This window comes from Strigops habroptila, chromosome 2, assembly GCF_004027225.2.
Source record: "Strigops habroptila isolate Jane chromosome 2, bStrHab1.2.pri, whole genome shotgun sequence".
Classification (NCBI taxonomy): Eukaryota; Metazoa; Chordata; class Aves; order Psittaciformes; family Psittacidae; genus Strigops; species Strigops habroptila.
In genome coordinates, this window is record NC_044278.2 from 57,899,685 (window position 1) to 57,922,034 (window position 22,350).

Sequence of the window (22,350 nt, forward strand, 5' to 3'; positions counted from 1 at the left end):
GGTGTCATCCCAAACTGTATAATATGTGACATGCAAGCAGTACAGACAGCACATGGCCAGAGCATATCTTGGACTTCTCCAGACCCTTATGTACTGGGTTAACAAATCTCCTAGTCCCCAAATTGCCTCTAGGCATGTGCATTAGCAAAGCTGGAGATAAGTCTAAATGTCCTAAAACAACAGCACCTCAGGTGCCTAGTTGGGTTGTGGGGGGTTTATGTACCATGGGGTTTGCTATCCTGCCTAAACCGTGCACATAAACCACTATGTTGCACCTTGCTTGTAAAGACTGAAGTAAGGATCTGCTTTGGTGGCACACCACCAGCTAAATTAATCTCCTGGCATAAACTTGCACTGCTTGGTTCAATGAACAAAATCAAAATCCAGACTCCAAATAACTCAGAGGAATTTCTGGCTGGTGTGGTAACTGTTGGGCATATTAAATGACAGATATAATGAAAGTGATTTTTAGTGGCTGAGCTAGATAGGCAGCTAGTACATTAGTATCACATTCAGCTTCCAACCTACGTATGTCTCCAGCCTGCTAACAAGCATCCTTTGTGGATTACTCGTTTGTCTTGACCTTCCAGAACTGCTTGCTTTTTCTTTTCTCTGGAAACCTAAGATTCTTCTGTGCTCCCTTAGTTTGTACTCCCCATGAGCAATAAAACTATGTCTTTTGCCTTACCTGACTGAATTTCTCAGTAATCACACACCTTAGATTACAGACTTCAGATTTAGATGCATCATTGTATGAAGTACTGTACAATGAGCAATCTACTGACTTTTGAGCTTATGAAACACAGTCTCACAAAAAAGTCTGGTTCCACCTCTCTCCTTTTAAGCCTGTCAGGTGCCCATGCACACAAAAAAAAGGTTCATCTGCCTCACATCCTCTGGGAAGCTTAAAGCATGTGCACACAGCACAGTGGGGCAGAGATCCGCAAGCTAACAGAGACCAAAGTGGTTTTACATTTAGCACCATGCAGCCCTATAGGCTTTGGTCTAGCAGAAGCATAGCTGTACTCACATGATGCTGAGCACAACACAATTAGGCTTTCCTCCTGAAAAAACATGGGACAAAGCTGCTGTTGTTCAACTCAGATGTTTTTCCCTATGAACACAGCTGAACTGCTTACAGACATACTGACACGATGCTCGGTGCAACTGGTGCCAAATATCACAGAGCATTACTTGAGGTAAATACAACTCCAGTGTTAATAATAATAATAATATCATTTGTTTTTATCATCAACCAGTGTATTTTTGTAATGTCTTCCAATGAATCTGGCCCATATCAACTGTATGGTAATTGAATGTCGTCACTAAAATTATGTAAAATTAATTTTGACACCCTCTCTCTGAAGTGTCTGCTCTGTTCTTCTATGTCCTTGGAATAAAATGTTTTGATACCAGAGATATTCTTCAGAGAAAACAGCTCCCCAAGCTCCTGTTGCTACCCTTCTAGCTGCAATACCGCTGAATGCATCACATCCAGGCTCTACCTCACCCTCTGATTTCTGCTTAACAAGTCCACAGTTATTTTCAAAGATCCTCTTCTATGTCTTGCCATCATTAAGAGGTCAGTTCCAGTTCACTTGAGTAAAAATATGACTGATTATAATTTTCTGGTGTTAAAAGCATGTATCACACACTAAGAAAGGCATCAGGTGTACTATTTCACCTATCAGGGAAAGACTGATATCATGTGTACTAATGACTTGACCTGAACATGTTGCATATTTGGTTGCATTACTTTTGTTTGATTGCTGAAGGCTGACTGTTTGCAAGTAGATCATATTCATGAATGTGTCATGCCTCACTATGTCATTGTGCCAGAGACTCATTAAAGGTCTACTCAAAGCTTCCTTACTAATTTATATTTCTTTTATGAGTTGATTTGATTTGAGAAATCTCTTTTGCGAAAGGAAAGCCGTCTATTGTTTGGACTCTAAAAGGAAATGTAGGTGTTTAATTGGTGGATGTGGTTTTCATTATACTTTCCATCACCACCACAAACCCTCTTCATAAATCGTGACAAGTCTGTTGGCAGCCTGCTGTATCAGACTGGAGGTAGCTGACTTGATAAGCATGTCGCCCAGTCAAAGAAAAACATGAATTCACTCCAACTTTGCTCAGATTTGCTAATTAGCTGAAAAACAGTGTCCTGAATTGGCACAGAAAACCAATGTGAGAAACTCCTAGGGAGATGCAAGACTATAACTCAACAGGGTCTAGTAGTGTCTTAAACGCTTTCTGGTTTATTGAAATCAAGCTAGCATCTTTGCTCTGAATATACTCCTTATTTAAACACAAGTACAGTGATTTACAATCCAGTGAAGTCCCCAGCTTCATTTCTATGCAGCCCGTATAATGATGGTAAAGAAGGCTCATTTGCCAGAGAAAGTAAAGAAGTAGATGTTTTCATTTTTATAAAATCAGTCACCTAGTCTTACAGAGCTGCGGTTCTTTCCCTCTCAAATGAGTGCAGAGGTGAGGGTAAAGGAAGCACCGATCCAGTCAGTTTTGCGATTTTCTGCTGCCATTTCTCAACGGGCCTTGTTCCTAATCTATAAAACCATAAAAATATCAAACCCCTGTGTATACACTTAGTGTTTCCAATAGCCAAGTGGCAAGGAAGAATTTCCAATACGCAATTTGCATGTGGCCACCCCGTTTTCCACCATGTGAAGATATTTTGTGCCAAGCCAGTTGACCTATAAGGCAGGGACCAACTCTTGGCCCATTTTAGTACCTCCACTGTGGCCTGAAGTTCACCACTTATGAACACCTTCAGAAGAGGGAGGACAATATGCAATCTTAGTGTGGGACTATCAGGCTCTGATCAATCCCTGCCTGAGACACCCTGACATCCATCACGTGCAGGAATTCATCCTCATTCATCCACAGCTCTTAAACTAAAGCTCTCTCACAAAAGTAAATGTTTTAATGAAAACTGAGAGGATACTAAGGATGCTGATGCCCAGAAGAGCATTCACCTGACATACACAAAACCTTCATGCAAATAAATTGGACAATAGATTTGAACTTGTAAGAATTTGAGGTATAACTCACACAAAAAATGCCTAAGCTGACAGAAAGAGCACTTTTATGGGTGTGGGTTTGTTTATAACTTCAGGGTGGTATCGTGACTTGAATGAGTACAGGCACACTGAAAAATAATGCTTAAGATTTAATCTCCCATACGTCCCACCTCCTTGCACATGCCCTGGAAATGCTGATATGAAAAGAGGAAGTCAGCAGTTTTGCCAGGACTCCCAGGCAAGTCAGTCATGGTGGAAGCCTGACATCCAGAAGACCTGGAAAATGGCCAGTCTGTGAACAGCATGTCCATCCTGTAAGCCTGCATTCAGGTGCATCAGATTTATTACGCACGTGCAGATCCCCTGATTTATTGCTGTGGTTTATTACCAGGTGCAGCAAGGCCAGCACCATGTTCAGAAAACGTTGGATTTACTGCACGTACATGGGACATCTGTGAGTGCACACAATCATCTTTTCTGTTAAGACTTCCTAGGAGGAAATATGGGAACCATACTCAAACTGCTGGATTCGCTTTGGTTCTATACTTGTCTGCAGGCAGAGAGAGACTTCTGGGATGAAGTAAATGCAGCTACATTTCCATGCTCGTACAGTGTATTTGTGAGAAAACTTGTTTGTACTTTTCAATCCTCCAGAGGGAACTGTGAGCGGATGAGGATGAACTAGCAGCATTTCAATAGAGCTAGCCTGTTTCTCTAACACACAGCAGATAAGTTAGCACCTAATGAGTTATGATGACTTCAGCTTTAACAGATGACTTTTCTTCTGCCAACCAAATTACAGTATAAGCACCACTGAAATTTTATTAGCTGGTTTTGCATGTGAATTGAGTTGAGGAAAGGAAAACACTTGAGTTACCTATTTGTTAAAAAAATCAGAATTCCATTTTCTTTAAGTCTTTCAATGAGAGGCATGTTTCCAAGTCATTTCTGAAAGTGGGAATTAGGGTATATTTGACTGGCATCCATGTGTGGGCTCCAAGACTCTCTCTGATCAGAAGCAGCAGTACCGGAATAGTACTCCACAGCAGTACTGTAACAGGTATATTTAATTAGTTCCCATTGGTGCCACACATATTCTGATGAGGTGCTGGAGTGCCTTGAAGAATACTCAATAGTTATCAGCATTTCAGTACACTGAACCCTGAGGAATCTCTCTCCTTGCTCATTGTGGAAGGGCTCACAGGCAAGAGAAACGTTACCTCCATCTCCAGGTCTGGCCCCAGAGAGCACTCCCACACCCTTGAGACATTTCTTCAGGTACCATCCCTCCTGACCCTATCCAGAGCAGGGGATTTGCTTCATTTGCCCACCCTGTGGCTTTCTGCCTCCAGATCAATGTCTTGTGCCTCCACCACACAAATGTCTGGCTTCCCTGCTGTTCCTGCCACTGAACCTGTTACCTTCAACCTGATTCTGTAGCAGTTTTCTAGGTAATTCTTCAGGTTCTGGTATTGTGTGTATGAAGATGGCATTTCTTTGTATCAGGTTGTGGAGATGGCTCGGTTGCACTCATTGCTGTATAATGATGAGTTGCACTCATCTTGTATGACCCCAGGCTCCAGCGCTCCCACGAATAACTCCTGGCACTGAAACACCACCCTACATCAGGGAACCTGCAGAACTTTAACGTGTTGGGATTATGGTAGCTCTAAACTACCATGCATTACTGACTGAGACTTAGCTTACCCATCTACTGAGATCTTTGGCATTTTTCTGCTGCTACACGTAGAATCATAGAATAATTACCTCAGTTTGCACAACTGAACTTCATAGCCAGCTCTAGCTGAGATGCTGCAGTAAAAAGCATTTCCCAGCCATTTGAAATGGGCCACTTTTCTTTACAGCTCTTCACTGGTTCCCACTTCCCTCACTATAAAAGCCATTTGTGGACTCTCCCCATCATTATGAAAAGTCACTATTGAAAGTTATTACAAAAAGACTAACTATAGTCTTCTCTTGACCCATTAAGGCAATTCACTCCCCAAGTTCCCAACCAACACCTTCAGGGTATCCTTGTGCTGCTATTCATTCTTGGGACAATTTTGTGCATAAACATGCACAAAGTCACTTCATTGTTCTTTTTGAGGTTCTTAAAGTTTTGGGTTTTCACGCTCATGCATTTGGCAGCACTGTCAGGCTGGTGGCTTGCTGTGGCCACTGTTTATTTGGATAATTAAAATACTCTGTCTTTTCTTTCTGACCAGTTTTGCCTATGTCTATCATTTTCTTTTCTTTCACTTTGCCTGCAAAGTTTTTGGTCCAATGACTAGCTCTTTGTCCTGTGTCTGAACAGTACCTAGTGCAGCAAATCTGGGTCCCTACCTACAGATGCAAAGTCCAATGGTAATGCACCTGAATAATAGCAACACGCGGAAGGGTAAAATAACATGGCTGCCACCATCTCCTGGAGTCAGTGCAGAGCACTAGCCATTCCAGTCCATCAGTGGTTATGGACCACAGTCCATTGATGGACTATGGTTATGATGGGAACATGCAAAGCTTCACTGTTGTTTCTATTGAGGTAAAGAGTTCAGATGTTTCCTCTTCTGGGAAACACTCATTGTAGTTTAATTTCAAATCATCCATGCCTGAGAATTAACTGAAACTTTCATTATTTGACTATTTTCCTTCCTCTTTTAAACCCGTATGATAATTTACTCCCCTTTTTTATTTGTTTTGCTATACGTTACTTTGCTGTGTGCGAGTGTGTCACAGAACTCATTTTTCTAGTTACTTTGACAAACTTGACATCTTGCAGCTGTTACACATCTTGTTTCAATTGCATCTCTAGATAAAAAGAATTCTTAAAGCCTGAAGGCTGCAGATGGCTTCCTGGTGAGGGGTTAACTCCAGCTTTGCATTAAAGCCTTTTGGGGGTCCATTTTCTTGGGCTGTTCTCTTCAGTCTCCTTCTCCCATGCCCTTCTAATTTTGCTATCTCACTTACTATAACCCTCATTCCTCTCTCGGCACAGGAGAGGAACTGGTGCACCAGTGTCCATCCCTGACGCCTGGGATGGTGCCTGGCGGGGGGGCAGGGAGCAAAGTATCTGTCGCTTGAACCTTATCTCCACATATCATGCAGCCTGCTTACAGCAGGGCACAGCTGAATGAGCACAAATCAGTGGAGTGACAACTTGGACCACCACTAATCCCTAATAAATTCTGGACTGTCCCACAGACTTGGGAAGCTCTTGACAACTGGTGATGTTCTCAGCATCTGGCAAACCACTTGTGTCTAATTGGGTACCCTGAGGTATTTACACTGTGCTTACGGTGTTACAGAAGAGATTGATCACTCCATTCTTGGTATCTATCCAAAAACGGTATATAAAATCCTTTGATCTTGCTAAGGCAGCAAAACATGTCTAACCATCAGTTATGTAAAGGTGGTTGTTATTAATTTGAATACTGCACAGAGAGGAAAGAACAGAAGTACCATATAATGAGATATATTAAGACTACAAAAGAATTAAGTGAAGCCGTTATGTTATGAATCATGATTTTATTGTTTAGCAGTCAGCTCTTGATGTAATTCAGATAATAATGAATGGGCTAATTTCTTCCACCTTTATTCAGGCAAAACTTCCATTGACTTCAAAGAGAAAGTTGTCCAAGTCAGGACTAGAGACTGCTGCATCTATCCCATTATTTTAAAATGCTTTTCTGAATATAAAGTGTTCCTTTATAATGAGCTATCACCAATAACAGTAACATTTACATAATATAAACCTCTTACATAAGTGTCTTTCATGTTCAAAGAAGACTTTCTATTCTTATTGCAAACTGCCATTTTAAAAGTTCTTCCACAAACCCTAATATTTATTACAGGAATATAAGTATAGGAACATACAGACTTTCTCAGTGCACCAGTTTGATCATTTTTCCTTCTGCTCAATCTATTTTCATTTCATTTTACCATATTTTTTTTCCTCAAGAGAATGTGTTATTTATTGATTATTAGCAAAGAGATGATTTATCATTGCAAATATTTCTCTTTATCATAGAAAACAGAGTGCCAAAAATGGGAAAATGTGCTAAGCCTTGTTATATTTTAACAGATGCCAGCAGTATTTGAGGAAACAAATGAATAAATAGTCCTATATCACTGTTTCTCTCACTCTATAGTTCTATTTATAAGTTAAAGCCCTATAAAACATTCTGAATTGGTACTTTTAAGTAATATTTAAAGTAATGGCTCGAAACTTGAAAATGTGCTTAAGTGTAATACTTTCTGGTTTGATCGAGGCAGGACTCTTCAGGTTTTGGACAAAAACAGATTTTTTTCTCTCATTTTAAAGTATGCACTTCCATCTGGAACTTATTTTGATATTGTGAATCTTCATGCCTCAGAAAAGCACATAGAACAATGGATAGGCACTACTTGATTGTTTTAAATGAAAATTAATTAATTATGAAACAGCTGCAAGAGTCTAAATTACTTATTTCCCCTTTCAGTGAAAATTAATTTACAGGCATTTGCAAAGCATACAAAAATAAAGAGAGAGACAAGAAAGTCTGTAAGAAGGGAAGTCATGTAGAATTGTCTATGATCTGTATTTCAAGAAAGTAAATAATTAATAGCTCCGAGGAAGCATGTTAGAGATTGCTCTTTCTATTATACAGTCACATTGAGCAGTAAAATAATGCTTTAAATCTCAACAACAAATACTGTACAGAACTCAGTAGAGTTTACCTTTCCAGATAATAATTTTTTCAGCTGAAAACAGCGATTTTTCCACATTACAACCAGACTGTGGCTTGAAAGAAGCTTCTCAGTCATTTAATCAAGACAGATGAGCAATGAGTGTTAGAAAAGCTACCAAGGCATCGAAAGATCTACAGTCAAGGCCATTAAAGAATAGCTAATCTGTTCTAGCTCTAATTCTCCGTTAATGGGTTTCCTTAAATGTGCTTTACATCAGCTGTAATTAGTTCAAGATATTGCTGCTTATATAACTCTAAGAATAACAAAAAAAAAAGAAAAAAAAGGGTTGCATTTCTACCACATAGTATGTAATCATGTTCATGCACCCATGCACCCAAGCTAGCAAGTTCTTGTGCAGTGCAAAGCCTTGAAGAGTGTCATAAAGAGACACTTTGCTTGGATCTAACAAAAGCCAGTGCAGGTCCAGCAACAACAGCATTTATGTATGCTTTCCTGTGTTGGGGTTATCTCAACGCCGTTTTAGCCCAGATGCTGCAGAATCAATCGTACTAAATGGCCAGGGATATGTTAAGCTGCATGTATGGGAAATGTGTACATTTTTGCTACCAATGCTGTGGGTTTGGAACAGATTTTCATAGCCAGTGACAGTGATAAACACAACCAAACCCAAATCCCGTGCCACATTTATGATAGAACATGACTGGGTTTTGAAGGGATTCACTCCTTAGAAGAAGGTCCTTTAATCTGAGAGGGCAGCAGGCTGACTCAGTGCCTCAGGAGAAATGTAAGGGCCTGTGGCCCTTTAGACCCATCTAGACAGTGAAAGGCTAGCTGCAGTCACACTGGTATACCCAAACACACAAGGCGATATGGTGATACTAATTCAGATCAGTTGGGATCATGGTGGTTTTCTTTCAGGGAGCCTGAGTAAATGGATGAGCACACAATCACCTTTTGTACTAAGACATTCCTAACAGTCTTCAGGCCTAACCACAAACAAAGCACATTGTAACATTAATTTACTCTTTAAACTGGCAACATTTAGCTAACTCAAGGTCATCATCCTGCAGAAAATGTTTCACTCTCCTTGCCAAACACAAATGAAGAAATGCACACTTCGCTTTTATTGTTACTTTGCCCTCTAAAAACAGTTGATGACATGACAGGTTCCCTCCCCAACTACTTCAGAAACAAAAAATGTGTAAGAGTGTCTTCTATGGGATGCAAATCAACATAATTATCTTCTCCAGAGTATCTCTGTCAAAATGTGTTCATTTTTTTCTGGACTGAGGTTCAGCCATCTACTGCACTCGTTGTTCTAAGACAGAGGAGCACAAAAACATCAAAATTACATCATTCCCTCCTAAAATTGACAGACCTGAGAGATGAACCCCCTGGTCAATCAGAAGTGGCCAACGGCAGAAACAACTTTCTCTTGGTGCATCACTAGAAGGTAGACACAAAACCTAAACCCTCACAGAGGAGGTTTAGGATATCTGCCAACACCCATACATCAGAACTGTCTTCCCATAGCCTCCACAGTGAACAAAGAAAAGAGGGCAAGGATAGAAACAGGGAGATGATGGTAGGAGAGACCACTGCTGGAATGGCTTCTGAATCCAAACTCTGCCAATGCATAGTACACCAATGCTTCTTCCTCTTGACCCATCTGTCATATTTGCATTTTTCATACCACCATAGGTCATCATAATACCCTCACACTATCATGGCAATGCATGGACCAGGAAGGCCACCAGCTTCTCCCTAATGGATTTCAAGTGATACATGCAATAAGAAGTGATCACAGCTCAAAGCAATCACAGCATACTCAGTCTAAGAAGACATCACCTTCATCCTCTATTTGGCCACTGCTGCCATTTAGTCAAACCAGGCTGAGCCACAAAGGACTCTTTCTTAGGTCCAAAGCATGTGAAAACTACTACATGGAAAGACTGGGTTACATTAAAAAGTTGTGTGGCTTTTTCAGATACAACCCTCTTGTTTTTAGTTTTAAGTACTTACAGTTGTGGATCATCTTTGTTGAGAAACAAAACATAGCAACAAAAAGCTTCTTAGCAAAGATTTCTGGTCCCTTCTGCATAATTTTAAGTGTTTCCTGACTGCTGAGACCACCACTGCTGCATTGGAACTAATTTATTTTTTAAAAAATACATAAATGGTCTCTGAGGATAAGTTTAAATTGCATTCCTACTGTCATATTTCCCAAGATAGATCTATATCCAGGTCCTTGGTACACACATGCAGGTTAAAATCTTCCTAAGAGGATAAAACTCAGTCAACTGAAGTCATTAACACTACTTTTTGTTTGCTTAAAATATTAGGAAAGCTGAAATACCAAGTTGTAAGAGAGGAGCACAAGTTACACATTTTTACCTTTGATAAGACACAGAAAATGTTTAGCACGGAACACGAATAGTTGCTACCATGTTCATTTAACTCTTGCTGCAGTTCATTCACTCTTTCTCCTAAATATGAATTTGTAGTTACCCATAAATTATCCAGAAATTATATAGATTATTACCCAAATATTAAACTACAAGTGTCCATTTTCACTCTCCCAGGGCCTTAGGCATCACCAGCAAGCATAACTGGTGTCTTAACATAGAATTTAAGAGATAGAAGACCAGTGAGTAGCCCTGCTGGTAATGACACAAAGACAGGGGGTTTGGCCAGAGCAGGGACCAGCAGGCTCCTCGGGGAGCGGACAGCCAGCAAGTCTAGCCCCCAGCACCAGCACTGAAATGGTAATTCCCAGTCCCCAGCAGGGAAGAGGTAGTTTTGATCAAAACCAAGGAAGCTTGGTTACAGCTTTCCCTTTCCCTAGTTTCAGTTTTTAAAAAAGAACTTGTGGTTTTCCAGTGGAATTAGCCTCACAGCTAACCAGCCCATATATAGAGAAACTTTACATGGGTTTCCTGGAAAATACCATCTTTTTGAAATCTCATTTTGGGAAGATGTCACTTCAAAGTTACAACTTGATCAGTTAGACGAGACGCCATCTCACACAGAATTTAACCTCCCTGTTCTCTAGCTGCACGTAATACCAGTTTTTCTTCATTTCCATTGATTTTACTTTATTACTCCTATTGTTAATAAAGTTACAGCCAGACTTTAAGGTATCTCTGAACATACGCTACGAATAATTGCTGGGACTCTTTTTATCCACGCTTTGTTGTTTCCTAGTCATAAATAAGATGCAAATGGATTAATTTGTTATATGAGGTTAAAAACCTTGCAATTAAACAGTTGCTTTCTCTAATGAGAGTGTGTGGAGTTCAGTATGATGTTATTGCTGATATATGGATGAAAAGATGTTCCTACAGTCCGTATTTTTTTTTTTTTTTTTCTTAATGGCCCATATTTCTCCTCCACTAGTTTTAAGAAACCTGGTCTTTTCCTTGAAATACTCACATAGAATGGGAAATGCCACATGCACCTCATGCCCTCTTCTGAATCCTTCTCCAATAACCTGGTAAGGTTTCTGCCTCAACTTCTGATGGAAAACGTCCCCACAGGAGCACAAATCTACAAGGCTGAGCATTATGAGGAAAGGCCAAAGTGCTCTTCTCTTGCATCACACAATTGGGCATGGGTGCTCAACCAGTCCACAGGGAGAGAAATGAAAGCATATTCACTGTCCTACTGGTGTATTAAAATTTCATTTATCAGAACAAAACAAAGCAGAAGTTTAAAAAATAACTATTCTTTTTAAAAAAGTGACTGAGTACTGCACATCTGAGGTGAGGGGCCAGATCCTCATCTGATATAAACTGGCAAAGCCTCCAGACTCGGTGGAGACTTGAACCAAATGAGGAGGATGTGGTACATTACATCCAGCAAATGAGCACTCACATGGCATGGCAGATGTATTTTTAAAATATTATTATTCAGCTGATGATTATAAAGTATTATGGGCATGAAAAGCTTGCTCTTCTTATTATTTATAATGCTTAGCACATACAGTTTCTTCAGTGCTGTAAGAAAAAAACCTCAAACAATAAAAGTAATTTCTGACCCAAAGGGCTTCCAGCCTAAAAAACAGGCATCAGGAAGAGAATACATGCTGTGAAAGCCAGAGAAGGGAACAAGCTATAGTTATTATATGTGTTATTGTTTGCTCACAGCTTATAATCATCACAGGAAGAGCAAATTTTTAGATGGGATCTCAATGAGAGGAAGGTGGTAACTGTGAGTTGGCACCTGGTGGAAGGCAGAATGGGAAAGAAATACCATAAAGATAGAAACAAGGAGACAAATATGATTTTAAGCATTACTGGTAGGAAAAGGCCAAGAGCCAAAAGAAAAGAAATAAGGGATGACATAGCCCAAGACACAGGCTGAGGCAGAGTTGTAAAGGAAATGGGAGATAAAAGAAGACACTAAGTTATTTTTTGTGAGAGGGAGGTATTATTGCTGTGTATTGGTCTGTAAAAAGGGTAAGCTTGTCCAGACGCTTGTGCTACTGAGAGAATGGTTGGAGCAAGCCCTCTCTCTGCAAAGTAGCTGCTTAGAGTTATCTGAAAATTAGCATCTTGATATTCTGCTTTGACTGAGGAAGCATTTGCAGAATTAGCTTTCTAAAATTATCTCCAGTAAACACTGCGCAACACGAGGGAAAAATCTTGACTTACACAAATATAAAATGTAGTGACTAAAAGCTAGACAACCTGGGATCAAGAAGTTACAAAAAGTTCATTTATAAGACTGCTGGATGTCTGGCCACTTTTTGTTAGTAGCAACTTCCAAACAAAACTCTCATTGACTTCAAATGGAGCAGGAAAAGACCCAAAGATAGCAAACGAACTAATAATTCAATACACAGTCTGTAAAACACACTGGGCCACCTTACACTGTGGCATTTGATATTGATCTAAACTTGGAAGCTATACAGCTATACATTTTTTACATGGTTATCCAACTGCTACAAAACTGATGCTAACTCAAAGTATGCAGAATTAACAAGTAAGTACCAAATAAAACGATACATACTTGGCTTCCTTTACCTAAACAAACACGGTTTTGTTTGTGGCTAATGAACATCTTACACTCAAAATTATTTTCTTGTATGGTACAACACAGTAAGTGCTTTAATCAATCTGCTAATTGTTTTTAATGAATGGGGAAAAACTCAGCCTACTCATGTTATCTAACATAAGCATGTGAGGAGAGCCTTCCCTAAGTGGTCTTCACCAGGCCTATTGCTGAGCTTAAACCTAAGCACAGAGTTAAGACCCTGTCTGAATTTCGATCTAGATTTGTGAAATAAGGCAAATAACATGAATGCCTCTAGTGCAGAACTAGTCCTGGCACTCCAATTAAGTCCTTTAGTCTGTTCATTTGCTGCTTTCTGTCATGAAGAGCATGTTTTCTGCCATACAAGAGGCATATAAAACATTTCTAACTGAGGTTTTCCATCTCTTTTTGTCTGGTGCAAACAAATACAAAGCTATAAGGCACTGGAGAATCTACATCTTGAGTCTGGACAAGCAAAACTACACATAGCGTATACAAATAAATGCATGGAGAAAGAAAAACAGGAGATGAGGCTGTGGTTCAAAGTTGTTAGTGCCATGTGTTTAGGATAACTGTGTTCGTCAACAGTAACGACACCTTGAGTTAAGTTGGGCTGATCACCCCAAAGTGTTCCAGAAAAAGCTTACCAAATGGGCACAAGTTTTGTTTATGCCACAGATTGGTATGTTTTCTTAAAATTTCTATTTGAGTTTGTACTCAGCTTTCACTATTTGAATTATAGTAGTTTTCTGGGAAGCAGAAGTGTTATTGGCATCAATACAACCTGGAAAAACTACCGTTTAGTAGAAAACACCTAAAAATATTCTCCCATTGGAGTTTACTGGTTAAACACTGTCTTAAGGCCATGACACAATGTATTACTACATTTTCCATGCTACAGCAAAATAAAAGACATAGCATGTATTAATTGGAGAGTAAATTCATTAATAGTATAAAAGTAACAATCAATGAGAATTGATTAGCATGCTGTTGTTCAGCTGGGATCCCCTTTTGATTTTCCAAGAACATACCAAATTAAAAAAAGAAAAAAAAAAGCACTTTAGAACAGCACATTAATATTTAATTATTGCACTTTTAAGAAAAGCATTCACCAAATACTGCAAAAAGTGGATTTTCAGTCATAAATTAAGTGTGCAAATTGCCATTATGACTACATTCAAAAGAATAAAGGACAACATTCATTCTCGCTGCAGAGAAAATTAAGTCTCTTTAAGTGTTGCTCTTTGCCATGAAGTACTTCCTATCTATGTGGTATATTTGATTTCCCTTTTTGGCAACAACTGCACTCCTTTGAAGGCATCCTGACAAGCCTTCAGAGCTTAAAGTTGAAGTACTGGCTTTGTTTTGATCAGTTTAGCACAGTATCCAACTGAGGTTTCTTGAGAACGTCCGTAAGCTGCCCATCAGCGAGTGGGCAGGGTGGTGGGAGGGCAGGGGGAGATGCACCCTGCAAGCAATGGGAAACAGATCCAGGGCCCTGTGCCACAGCTGCAGCACGGAGGCACCGCTGGCCTTCACACGGGACTTCAGAAGCTTTCACTAGGAGAAACTAAATTTTTATTTAATACTGCTCATACAACTTTCAAATTAAAACAACTATTCCGAATCTTTTGCCAAAACAGCTGCTTCATGATAAACCTCCAGCCTGTGATCTCAGATACTCCATGCCAAAGCCGGTCAGTGAAACATAGTGCCCCAAAAGGATGCAAACTTGCAACAGCAAACACCTGCAAAACCCCTGCTCCCTTGATGAGCTCTTCTTAAAAGTAGGTGCGATCCCCTCTCTAGGCACTGCTCTGCACACCTGTGGGTTCAACCCCTACGCAGGGATGATTGTTTAGCAGCAAATACAGGCCTGTCATGATGCATTGGCTTTTAATGTGTTATTTGAAGCCCTTCTGTTGAACCTGCCTTCTAAACTGCAACAACTATAGAGGAAAGCAAACAACAAAAGTTACGAAACCACAAGATCACTTGTAATGCAAATACAGATATTTTTAAGCAGGTAATTTGGCTGGGAAATAGTTGATGTCTTTTTGGACCTGTACAGGAGCATTATGGCGACAGTGATCATTTGCAAGTGGCTCCACAATAGTGGAAAAGCATGCTAAAAAGGTTATGAAAAGGAGCAATTGCCAGACACAGCCCAAAGCCCCAGCTTTCCAGAGTTACATTGTTAGCTTTTCAAATTCAATATTAACTCCAATAGCCAGCTTGCAGAACTGACTAATGAACAGCAGGCTTTTGCTGGAAAAAGAAAATTCCCCCAAAGTTTGTCTTCATTCAAGAAGAAATGGAAAAGCATACAAATGTGTGAAAGTACTATTTTTCCCCCTCTCTTGTTTTATAGAAAAAACATGTAATTTAATGGTAAAACCAAGCATATGGACTGAAAACTTAAAATCAGGCCAGAGAGAAATGCTATGGTTTGGTTATAAACTGAATATTGGTATTTATAATTGAAATGAGGACATAACCTTAACTTGCGTCACAGGCAGAAACACTGTAATTAAAAAGTTTTATGGGGTAGTAACTAATTTTCTATTAGATGTGCTCTTTAAAGTTCCCACAGCAATATAAAAGTTTTATTAGGCTGGATGTTATCAATGTATGCATTTCTAAGCACCCCCATTATGCACTGCAAGCTGTTCTCATCATCCTGAGGTCTTTTGTAAGAAGAGGGACTCTCTGGTCCGGCTTATTTCGTTACACCTGCCACCGAAGAGATAAGCCGGCGCTGTCGAACGCGCACCCTGCTGACAGAAGCTATAGATCACCAAACACGGTCAAAAAAACCCAAAAATTTAGAAAATGCATACCGCTGACTGAATTTAGGTAAAAGTCATCTCAACTCCGCAAACTACCGGTCTCACCGCCCGGACACAAGCTGCCATCGTAGCCTGGGCTGATGGCGGCACCGCACCCGCGGGTGAGCGCACCCCAGCCCCGACGGGGCGAGCACCCCGCTGGGGAAGGATCACCGCGGGGATCCGCCGGGATCGCGTCCCACCGCGGCGTCGCACCGGGGGTCCCGGCGCTGGCCAGGGAGCACACCACGGAGCCCCGGTCACCGCCACGGAGCGTGTGTGTCCCCCCCGCGGACCCCGGCCGGCCCCGACGGGGTCCCGCCGCTCCGGGGCCGCGCTGGGCCGGTGGCTGGGGGGCGGCTTGCCTCCCGCAGTCAACTCCAGGACTTGGCAGAGGCAGCGGCTTGGGGAGGGTGTGCGGGGGAAGGGCACCGCTTCCCACCTCTAGCCGCTAATGACATTTCTAGAAATTGTTTCCTCTCCTCCCTGGCAGCCCCGCACCCGCCGCCGGGGCGTGCAGGGACGAGGGTGCGCAGGGGGAGGTCAAGGGCATGCAATGGAGGGGGGAAAGGGGGACAGGAGAGAGAAGCGGAGAGGGGCGTCGGGGGGGGGTGGTGGTGGAATAAAGGCGGCCCGGGAGGGAGTTGCGACGCGGCTGGGAGGGGGGAGAGGGAGGTGTGAAAGGGGCGTGCAGGGGGGATGGGGGATGAGCTAAGGGAGTGCAGCCTGGGTGAGCACAGGGGATAATTGGGGGGCAGGGGGAGATGTGAGTGTAGGAGACCCCCCAGCCAAACACCACATTCACCTCCCGGACCCACCCTCGGCAGCAGGGGGAAAGGGGGGACACCCTTCCCTCTGCCCCTCCTGGGAGAGCAAAGTGGCAGGGGAGACACCTCCGGGGTAATTGCACTCTCTCTTGCTAACGCACCCGCCGCCCAGTTATTGCACCCCCGATCCATTGCACTCCCCTTATTGCACACCCACTATTACCCCCCACCCCAATTTATCGCATCCCGCCAGGTAAGTGCACACCAACCCCAATTATTGCACACACCCCAATTACTGCACATCCCCCAGTTATTGCCCCCCCTTCAGTTATTGCACACCCCCCGTTTATAGCACCCCCTGCAGATTCTGTCCCCCTTCCCGATTGCTCCCCGAGCCCGAGGGGTGGGCCAGAGGCACCACTCACCACAGAGAGTCCAGGTCCCACTCCTGAAGGAGAGCTAAGTCGAAGCTGTCCATGGTGAGCGATGTCAGCGCCGGCGCGCTGCAACCGCACGGCGTCCGGGGCGCATCTTAACTGCACCGCGGGCAGGGCGAGGGCGCGGAGCACCCCCTCCGCACACGCGCGGCCGGGGACGAGCCCCCGCCGCCACCTTCCGACCGCTTCCCTTTTAAAAAAAAAAGCAAACCCCCCAAAAAACCTCGTTTGCAATCGGCGCGGCTCGGCGCGGCTCTGCTCGGCTCTGTGCGGCTCGGCTCGGCCGCCGCCGCCGCGCTCCGCTCCCGCCCCGCTCCCCCGCGCCTCCTCCCTCCCCCTTGCGCGCCGGGAGTGCGGCCGAGGCAGCGCCCGCCCCGCGCACGCTGCGCCCGCGCAGCGCCCGCGCAGCACCCGCGCAGGGCCCGCTCGGCGAAGGGGGGGGGGACGAGCGGGAGAAAGGGGACAGGGCAGCCCGGCGCGTGGGGGGACTTGATGGGAACTTGCACCCTGAGAGGCCTGCCCGAACGAAGTTGGGTTTGGGGTTCTTCCCCCTCTCCCCTTCTTCCTCCTCCTTCACGAGTGCTCGCTGCCCTTCGGCCCCAAGGATGCCCCTGGGCACCACCTCCCGCGTCGTAAAAACAGCGGGATGCTCGGCGGGGAAACTCTGAGGAGGCACTGGGGAAGGTTTGTGGTGGGACAAGCCACTGCCCCGGTCCCAGGGCAGGCAGCGGCCCCGGGCGCCAGCATGGGCCCTTGCTGCCGTCCAGCACTTCGGGATCCGGGGCTGGGTCAAATGTGGTTTTGCAGCGAGCTGCACCCGTGCAAATCACAGCTCCTATGGGCTCCATCTACATCCATCTATCTACACACAGGGCTACCTAGACCTGCACAGGAGATTAAAGGTCCCTGGGTTGCCCATGAAGCCTTTAAAAATGTGTGATCTCTGGCTAAAAATAAAACTACCAATCGTCAGGGCTTGCCACCCAAAAGACAGCGAGGCGCCTTGCACTGTCCAGCCTGCGTGAAGCACTGGCTGTGCGATACCTGGCTGGCCAGGGGAGGCAGGCTCTCCTGATTTGTACTTGCTGAATCACATTAAGTGAGATTAACACATATTAAATACTTTCCAGAATATCAGGGCTTTTCAGCTAAGCAGTTAACAGCTACCAGAGAAGTGCCATGTCATCGCAGACGGGGAGAAGAAAAGTGCAAAATCGTGATGGAAAGAGGGGGCTATTGACGTGACAGCGCCAATGTGAATATCCACAAGACGATCCCACGCTGGGATATCCCTGCTCTGGGGAGACCAACACAAGCCAGTTTGAGGCTGACTGGTGGCACCCCAGTGTGCATGTAGCCCTGCACAGGCTCAAGTATTTACTCAGGCTTCTCGGCTGGTGTCGTGACTGCATTTTACTCATTCCCGAGTTAGCTCAATTTAATTTAGGGCTGGTAACCCCGCGCAAGCTGCAGCCACAACTTTGGCTGCAGGGTAGGCACGCTCCAAGTGAAAGGTTTGAAATCCCGTACGTTTGCAGGCAAGCTTTCGGCAAGCCAAAATCCCGAGCCGCTCCAGAACTGCCTGTGTTCCCTTGCACAGCCAAGGTGGTGCTGCCTCCTACTGCCAGAAGTCCCCCGACCCTGTGGATGTGACGCATCTTCAGCCTGGAGGGACCCACTGGAGCCAGCTCCGGCCAGGCCTGTCTCCTCACCCTCCCCAATGGGATGGAGAAGAACGTGTCCCAGGTCGGGAAGGCTTGTGGCAACCTCTCTCTAGCCAGAGAGAATGAAGATGAAAATTAAAATGAAAAATAAAAAATAATAAAAATAATAATAATAAAAAAAATCGGGCCAGTTCAGATGCCAGGCTTGGTCTGGTATTAATGGGCACATAAATACACCTGAAAACAGCCTTTTGTGTCAGCTGGGGTGAAGCTTAGCATGGCTGAAGGTTGAGCCTGCAAAGCAGGTGGCATTCTCAATAAATATATTACTTAAGTGTGCAGGAGTGAAGGGCAGCATCTTTACACTGCCCTTTTTAAGCCACGGCCTGTGCTGTGTCACTCTTCTTATTTTAAGGGAGATTTTGCAACCCACATTACAGTATGGTCCTGGATCATTCCCTGAGTCCTAGCTTGCCCAGTGATTTGCAGAAGTGCTTAAATCACCATTAGAATGGTACATACGGCAGGGAAGGCTTGGGCTGTCTTTAGGGACTAAATCACTAAAGGTAGCCCAGCACTGGAGCTGACCGTAAGTTGTTCTGTAAAGCGTGAGCTGGACTGCAATGCTCGCAAGTGGCAGCTCACAAACACGGGAAGACTTGGAAGTGAGATTTGGAGGGCTAAATCCATCATCCAAACTGAGATCAATTGAAAAAGTAAACAGCATGAACAGCAGTGAGTGAATTAAATTTCAAACAGTAATACATAATGGTAGTGACATAGGCAGTATGTTTTATGTTTTTAATATGTTTTAACATACAAGATTCTTTTATTTTATTTTTGCATTTCTTGCATGTATGTTATTATTGTGGTGTTCTTTTCTTTCCCATCATGGCCATGATTCTCTTCTCATGCAGAGCAGAGAACATCAAGACTAATTGCATTGAAATTAATGTCAATTGAAAATCTCAAATTGCTTTGGTTAGGTGCCAAGTGCTGGAAGTTTCCCCCTTTTCCCTCTGGCCTTGATGGCATTTTTGAAACTCCTTGTAAGTGAGACCTCACCTACAGGTTAACCTTCCACCCCTGATTTTGTTTCCTCTGTGATGTGCTCAGATGGGTAGGCTTGTGGTTTTGCTGTGCTCCTCTGCTGACTCCTTGGCATAGTACCATGTTTGGTCCCTGTGGCTGGAGCATCCTCTGTGCTTCACAGTCTCACTCACTCATATCCTTTCCACTTGCCAGCCACCGAACAGTAACCTCACCTGCTGCTTTCTTACCTAAAAATGTCTCATCTATCACCAAGTGTGTTATGAGCATAACCGTAATGCACAGTAAATTAGCTCAGATTGTTTAAAATGAGTTCAGGCCCGTGCCTGAACGAACTCCTTCCATGCTGCCTGTTGCAACCCATGACTTCCCCGTAGCCACTGGTTCTCCCCTGTCATCCCTTGCTATGTGAGTTGTCAACATATTTTCAGCTCCTGTAGGGAGTGAAGCCTGCCTCTTTAGGAAAGCATGGCGTAATGTAAATAAAAATATGCCATGTGCTATATAGTCCTGCTCAGTGTACCTATATTTTTAATGATTCATGTAGACATTACTTGCCCCCTCATTGTGCTCTTTCCTCTGTTAACAACTCATCATTAAGAGTAAGCAAGCAACTGTGCCCAGTCAAGCAGACTTTCTAAGAAGAGCTGAAGGCCTGGAAACAATATGTAATTGAAATCCATTACATAAAGAATGCATGTAACAAGAAAGCTGAACATCATCTCAGAAGCTGACATTTCCCACTTCCCAGACTCTGTCTTGAGCGTGGCATAGCAACTGCCTGAGGAAGAGTAAAGATAATTTTAATGCAACATAAAATAAGGAGGAGGTGAGAAATACTACATTCTTAGTCAACATCCTCTACACAAAATATCACCATAGTATCTCTTTGGTATAACGCACTTCTAAACATGTACCCAGGGAGAAATGAATTCCCATCAAATTTTTAACACCTCAGCGAAATGCTTTCGAAGAACAGGAGAGGAGCTCTGGATGTGACCACTGTAGAAAATTCCTTAGCATCAGTACAATGTGTCTCAGGAATGTGATTTTCTACATCTTACCCCTCTTCTGACACACCAATGCTGAGGTTGTGGGACACGGTCAGACCCTGGGTTTTGGCTGTGAGTTTTAGCAGTTGCTGGGCACAGCCACACAGCTGTGTATATATGCAGCATGGTCCAGAATTAGATTGTGCATGTTGCACCTTGAGGTTTTGGGGACAAAACGAGGGCTGCTACATGTCACCACTTCTCTCTTCAATGAGTGTTTACATAAAGCCCAGACACAAATACCTTTCACAGGATGAAAAAGCCAAGTAGTATTTAGTTTTGCTTCAGCAACTCCTCACCATACCGAGTAGTACCTACTTCAGCTGGGCACTGGCTCCGCAGGGGCAAGGGATCCTCAATTAGACTTGGTGTTGTCTTAAAGCAGTCCCTCAGTGCTTTAAGATGTGTTTTGTTTGTCTAGGGGTCTCTAAAGTATTCTACTGAACACACTTTATAACAGGTTTGCTATTTACATCGAAATATATTGCTCCACTATAATTAGGTACTTATAGGCTTAAGTGTGAAGGGTTTTAAATGTAAGGTTTCTTCATAACCTTATAGTTTACAGCAAGGCAAACCCACTGGATTATCTAGTCTAGCCACCTGTATATAACAGCCTATCTGGTTCCACTTTTTTTCCCATATTGAGCTCAGTAACATGCCATTTGAGCAGTTGCACAGCCTATAGTTTAGTACTCATAACATAGTAAAAATGTACATTTCTAAGAAATTTTACTCTCTAAATAGCTTTACTTTCCCACTGTATGCACATGTCTTCAACCTGATAATGTTTCATTAAGTCAGTGCTAAGTTCCAGCACAATGGCTGGTGTTGCTTCAGCAGAGAGCAAAATGAGCTCTGAATTGGGTTTCCCTATTCATTTAAATTTGCAATCTGCTTTGAAATTTCTTAGAATGAAAGTTGCGTTTATGTCTGATCGCTAACGTATGGCTAACCTTAACTCTGACTCAGCATGTGTAAATGCTCCTTGATTCTGTGCTCTTATACACCCCTTTATTGCATTATTATATGCTATATTCGTTAGGTAGTTCTTCTCTAGTCACTACAGAAGATGCCAAAAATATTGTGAATGATTTCTCTCCTGCAAATATCATCACACTCTATTTATACACTGTAGCTTCTGAGATTTGATAAGACCAGAGCGTAATATGGCATGGATACAGATGCTGTCAAAGTTAAGTTAACACAACATATTTCATCGCTCTCCCACTTAACATGCATAATACACAAATGGTTGCAAACTATCACTCTTTTAAAGAAGCAAAATATATGGATTTAATTTTTAATGATTTAACTTGGCAATTAATCCAAATTATTAGTTAACAATAGTTAAAACAGGGAACTATAATGGATTCTCTGGATAATGAAAATATTTATTATTTTAATAAGTTGCATGGCTGGAAGTCTAAGTCAAGTCTTAGTCTACTGGCCACATATTGCTCTCAATTCACACATAGGACCCCCACGGAGATAGGTGAGTGGTTGTGTCCCCGAATGAAGAAATATAAATCGCTGCTTCCGAGTATTGATGACAACATCTATCATGTCAGCTGCAGAATTGATCCATCTTGAATTATGAGCCAGGCTGAAGGAATTATGCCAATTAGAGAGACACAGTGGGGTTTTTTTCCTCTTGTTGTTCTCTTTCCTATAATTTTTCCCCACACAAAAGGCTTTGAGACCTATTTATATTATGAAAGTCCTTTTGTCGCCTGAGACCCAAAGAAAGATTTAAAAAGAAAATGTAATTGCTGAACAGAAGTG

At 42.9% G+C, this 22,350-nt stretch overlaps 1 protein-coding gene across 5 annotated transcripts in view; it reads right to left on the bottom strand.

The window, feature by feature from the left end:
- The window catches only part of AFF3 (AF4/FMR2 family member 3), a 330,156-nt gene extending 313,061 nt beyond the window's left edge, over window positions 1-17,095 (bottom strand). For all 5 annotated transcript variants that reach the window (XR_003989977.1, XR_003989976.1, XM_030475872.1 and 2 more), the window contains exon 1: window positions 16,788-17,095. Coding sequence is in view for 3 of the 5 variants with exons in the window: in XM_030475872.1 (XP_030331732.1) it covers window positions 16,788-16,840 (53 nt within the window). In the remaining 2 variants the exon portion in view is untranslated. The remainder of the gene's footprint in view (window positions 1-16,787) is intronic.
- Window positions 17,096-22,350: the final 5,255 nt, after the last annotated feature.